This window comes from Euleptes europaea, chromosome 11 (genome assembly GCF_029931775.1).
Source record: "Euleptes europaea isolate rEulEur1 chromosome 11, rEulEur1.hap1, whole genome shotgun sequence".
NCBI lineage: Eukaryota > Metazoa > Chordata > Lepidosauria > Squamata > Sphaerodactylidae > Euleptes > Euleptes europaea.
In genome coordinates, this window is record NC_079322.1 from 80,140,240 (window position 1) to 80,145,032 (window position 4,793).

General features: G+C 50.2%; 1 protein-coding gene across 1 annotated transcript in view; it reads right to left on the minus strand.

Moving 5' to 3' along the window:
- Positions 1-4,360, minus strand: part of SUSD2 (sushi domain containing 2) — a 65,651-nt gene extending 61,291 nt beyond the window's left edge. Inside the window, exon 1 of the mRNA XM_056857196.1 lies at positions 4,198-4,360. Coding sequence (XP_056713174.1) covers positions 4,198-4,360 — 163 coding nt within the window. The remainder of the gene's footprint in view (positions 1-4,197) is intronic.
- Between the last annotated feature and the right edge of the window lie 433 nt (positions 4,361-4,793).

The window sequence follows — 4,793 nt, forward strand, 5'->3', positions numbered from 1 at the left end:
GGATGGGTTAGGGTTGGGGGGGTTAGGGTTAGAAGGCATGTTTGGGTTAGGGATAGGGTTAAGGCTAGGTTTTGGTTAGGGTTAGGGTTGGGTTAGGGTTAGTGTTGGGGTTGGGTTGGGGTTGGGTTAGGGTTAGGGTTGTTAGGGAGAGGGTTGGGATTGGGGTTGGGTTAGGGTTAATGATGTTAGGGTGAGGGTGAGGGAGAGGGTTAGTGTTGGGGTTGTGTTAGGGTTAGGGTTGGGTTAGGGTTGGTTAGGGTTCGGGTTGGGTTCGGGTTGGGTTCGGGTTAGGGTCATGGTTAGGTTAGGGTTAGGGTTTTGGTTAGGGTTAGGGTTACGGTTAGGATTAGGTTAGGATTAGGGTTAGGGTTAGGGTTAAGGTTAGGATTAGGCTAAGGGTTAGGGTTAGGGTTAGGATTAGGGTTAGGGTTGGATTAGAGTTAGGGTTAGCGTTATGGTAAGTATTATTGTTAGGGTTAGGATTAGGGTTAGGGTTTAGGGTTTGGGTTAGGGTTAGGTGGTTAGGGTTAGGGGGTTAGGGGATGTTAGGGTTAGGGTTTGTGGTAGGGGTAGGGTTAGGGTTAGGGTGGGGGTAAGGGTTAGGGTTTGGATTAGGATTAGAGTTAGGGTTAGGATTAGGATTAGGATTAGGTCAGGATTTGGGTGAGGGTTAGAATTAGGACTAGGACAAGGATTAGGGGTAGGGTTCGGATTAGGGGTAGGGTTCGGATTAGGGGTAGGGTTCGGATTAGGGTTAGGATTAGGGTTAGAATTAGGGTAAGGGTTAGGGTTAGGGAGGGTTAGGGTTAGGGTTAGGGTTAGGGTTAGGGTTCGTGTTAGGGTTAGGGGTTAGGGTTGGGGTTAGGATTAGGGTTGGGGTTAGGGCTAGGGTTGGGTTAGGGCTAGGGTTTGGGTTTGGGTTAAGGTTTGGGTTAGGGTGAGGATGAGGTTTAGGGTTAGGGTTAGGATTATAATTAGGGTTAGGATTAGGGTTAGGGTTTTGGTTTAGGGTTTGGAGTAGGGTTAGGGGGTTAGGGTTAGGGGGTTAGGGTAGGGTTAGTGTTAGGGGGGTTAGGGTTAGTGCTAGGGGTAGGGGTAGGTGTAGGGTGGGGGTTAGGGTTAGGGTTTGGATTGGGGTTCGGGTTAGGATTAGGATTAGAGTTAAGTTTAGGATTAGGGTTCGGGTTAGGGTTAGGAGTAGGATAAGGGTTACGATTACGGTTAAGGTTACGATTAGGGTTAGGATTAGGATTAGCGTTAGGGTTAGGATTAGGGTTTGGATTAGGGTTAAGATTAGGATTAGGATTAGGGTCAGGATTTGGGTTAGGGTTAGGATTAGGGTTAGGATTAGGGTTAGGGTTAGAATTAGGGTAAGGATTAGGGTTCGGGTTCGGGTTCGGGGGGTTAGGGTTAGGGTTAGGGGTTAGGGTTGGGGTTAGGTTTGCGGTTAGGGTTAGGGTTGGGTTAGGGTTACGGTTACGGTTAGGGTTAGGGGGGTTAGGGTTAGGGGGTTAAGGGGTTAGGGTTTGAGGGTTAGGGGATTAGGGTTAGGGTTGGGTTAGGGTTGGGGGTTGGGTGATGGTTAGGGTTAGGGTAGGTTCGGGTTAGGGGTAGGGGTAGGGTTGGGTTGGGTTAGGGATAGGGATAGGGATCGGGTTAGGGGGGGTTAGGGTTAGGGTTGGGTTAGGGTTAGAGTTAGGGTTGGGTTAGGGTTAGGGTTAGAGTTTTGGGTTAGGGTTAGGGTTAGGGTTAGGGTTAGGGTTAGGGTTGGCTTAGGGTTAGGGTTGGGTTAGGGTTAGGGTTAAGCTTAGGGTTAGGCTTAGGGTTAAGCTTAGGGTTAAGTTTAGGATTAGGCTTTTTGTTAGGGTTAAGCTTAGTGTAAAGCTTAGGGTTAGTGTTAAATTTTGGGTTAATCTTCAGGTTAAGTTTAGGGTTAGGGTTAGGCTTTGGGTAAGGCTTAGGGTTAAGCTTAGGGTTAAGCTTAGGGTTAAGCTTAGGGTTAAATTTGGGTTAGGGTAAGGGTTGGGTTAGGGTTAGGGTTCGGTTAGGGTTAGGGTTAAGCTGAGGGTTTGGGTTAGGTTTAGGGTTAAGCTTAGGTTTGAGCTTAGGGTTAGGCTTAGGGTTAAGTTTAGGGTTAGGCTAGGATTATGTTTAGGGGTAAGTTTAGGGATAAGCTAAGAGTTAAGCTTAGGGTTAGGCTTAATGTTAAGCTTAGGGTTAGGCTTAGGCTTCGGTTTAGGGTTAGGGTTAGGCTTCGGGTTAGGGTTTGGGTTAGGGATAGGGTTGGGGTTAGGGGTTAGGGTTAGGGTTGGGTTAGTGTTGGGCTTGGGGTTAGGGTTAGGGTTAAGGTTAGGGTTGGGTTAATGTTGGGTTAGGGTTCGGGTTGGGTTCGGGTTGGGTTACGGTTAGGATTGGGTTAGGGTTGGGTTGGGGTTAGGGGGTTCGGGTTTGGGTTAGGGAGAGTGTTAGGGCCAGGGTTAGGGTTAGGGTCAGGGTTAGGTTAGGGTTAGGGTTGGGTTAATGTTAGGGTTAAACGAAGGGTTGGGTTGGGGTTGGGGTTGGGGTTAGGGATAGGGTTGGGTTGGGGTTAGGGTCAGAGTCAGGGTTAGGGGGCGGGGGGTTAGGGTTAGGGTTGGTGTTGTGGTTGCGTTAGGGTTAGGGTTTGGGTTAGGTGAGAGTTCCCAACCGAGCTGTGCAAACTTCATAAAATCACTTGCTCAGACGTGGATGCAGAAACAAGGAGTTTATTGAAGGCTTCATACAGTATAGGTCAAACACTAGTAGAACGTTGCAAGTGAGCAAGACTCCAAAACTACAGAATTATATCCCCTACAGGGTACCAAAGTTCCCATAACACCTATGTTATGGGAAACTACAAGACAGATGGGTACAATACAGACATCAATCGACCCCAGAGGCCTTGTTAGGGCTATCAGGTCTCCAAGGCCGAATCTGGCATGAGGGAGTGAATCAAAGCGCAGCAGGGGAGACATCCGTTAGAGGGGAGGCATTCCAGCCAGGGCCTGACTGATATGGCGCCTGAACCCAGGAAGCGCCAAACGGTGTGAACTGCTTTTACGAGTTCAGAAGGTGGGGGGAACTGGGACTAGAGACAGAGACATGCAGACCCTCACATTCTGCCCCCCTTAAGGCCTCCTCCCTCGAGCTCAGAAGGATGGGGTTTATCAGGGTAGGCAGAGTGGAATTCTTGAACTAGGCGGGGGGCGGCCATGTGAGGAGCCGCCACCCATTCATCATGAGCGGGACCCAGATGTTTCCAGCGAACAAGATAGAACACTTTACCCTTCTTTATCTTAGAGTCCAAAACCTTGGAAACTTCCAAATGCATCTCCCCCCCTACGACCGTAGGAATCTCGGACTTAGGGGGAGGATGGAATTGAGGGGCCGCTACGTATGGTTTGAGCAGACTGATATGAAATACAGGATGTACACCCCGTAGGGATTTGGGGAGTTCCAATTCCACTGTGACATCGTTGATGACCCGGGATATGGGGAAAGGGCCCACGTATCGATCACTCAGCTTTTTACAAGGTCGAAGTGAACGTAAATTCTTAGTGGAAAGGTAAACCTGTTCCCCCACCTTGAGTTCCCATCCCGGGGACCGATGCCTATCTGCTTGGTCCTTGTATTTACGCTTGGCCCTTTCTAGATTTTTCTGCAACCAGGGCCAAGTGGACTGCACTACTTGTACCCAATCCTGAATCTCCTGAACCCCCTCGAGTTCAGGAGTGATTGTGGCAGAGCCAAAGGGTCCGAAGTCTCTCCCATACACCACATGAAAAGGGCTGAAACCTGTGGAGGAATGGGGAGCATTATTATAGGCATATTCAGCAAAAGGCAACAGGTCCACCCAGTCATCCTGGTGGTAATTGACATAACATCTGAGGTAACATTCGACTACGGCATTGACACGTTCGGTTTGGCCATCGGTCTGGGGGTGGTAGGCTGAAGAAAGTCCTTGCTCTTCCACCCCCATGACTTTCAGGAAGGCTCTCCAGAATTTGGCAACGAACTGAGCCCCTCTGTCGGAGAGGACCTTCCTGGGGATCGAGTGATGTTTCATCACGTGAGTAACAAACAGTTTGGCCAGTTTTGGGGCTGAAGGCAGCCCAGCACACGGGACGAAGTGAACCTGTTTGGAAAATAGGTCGGTAATCACCCATAACACAGTTTTACCCCGACTGGGAGGCAAGTCGGTGATAAAGTCCATAACGATCACTTCCCAGGGCATGGTTGGTGTTTCCAGAGGTTTCAAAAGTCCAGGTGGCTTCCCCATCCGCTTTTTGGCCAAGGCGCAGACAGGGCAGCTGCGGACGTACAGTTCCACGTCGGCCCTCATGCTAGGCCACCAAAATTGCCTTCTTACCAAATGCAAAGTTTTTACAAACCCAAAATGACCCGCAAGTTTGGCCCCGTGAACCATACCCAACACCTCCTTATGAAGACTTTCGGGGACATAGACTTTACCCCCCTGCACCCACCAAGAGTCCCGTTGCTCGATGCCCGTAGGAAGGGTTTGTTGTTCTGCTTCCCTCAGAGCAGCATCCCGAAGCCGCTGCTGAAAGGCTTCCGGGATGCCTCTGAGGGGAAGGGCTTCTTGATGGTGTGCTTGGGACCGGGTGGTCACCGCGAGTCCCGAAACGTCACCCCTTTGCTCGGGGGTGAATAGGGAGTCCACTGGCCGGTCAAAATCATTGCGGTATTGTGGGAGACGGGAGAGAGCATCTGCTAGAGCATTCTCTTTTCCGGGTACATGTTTTAGGACAAAACGG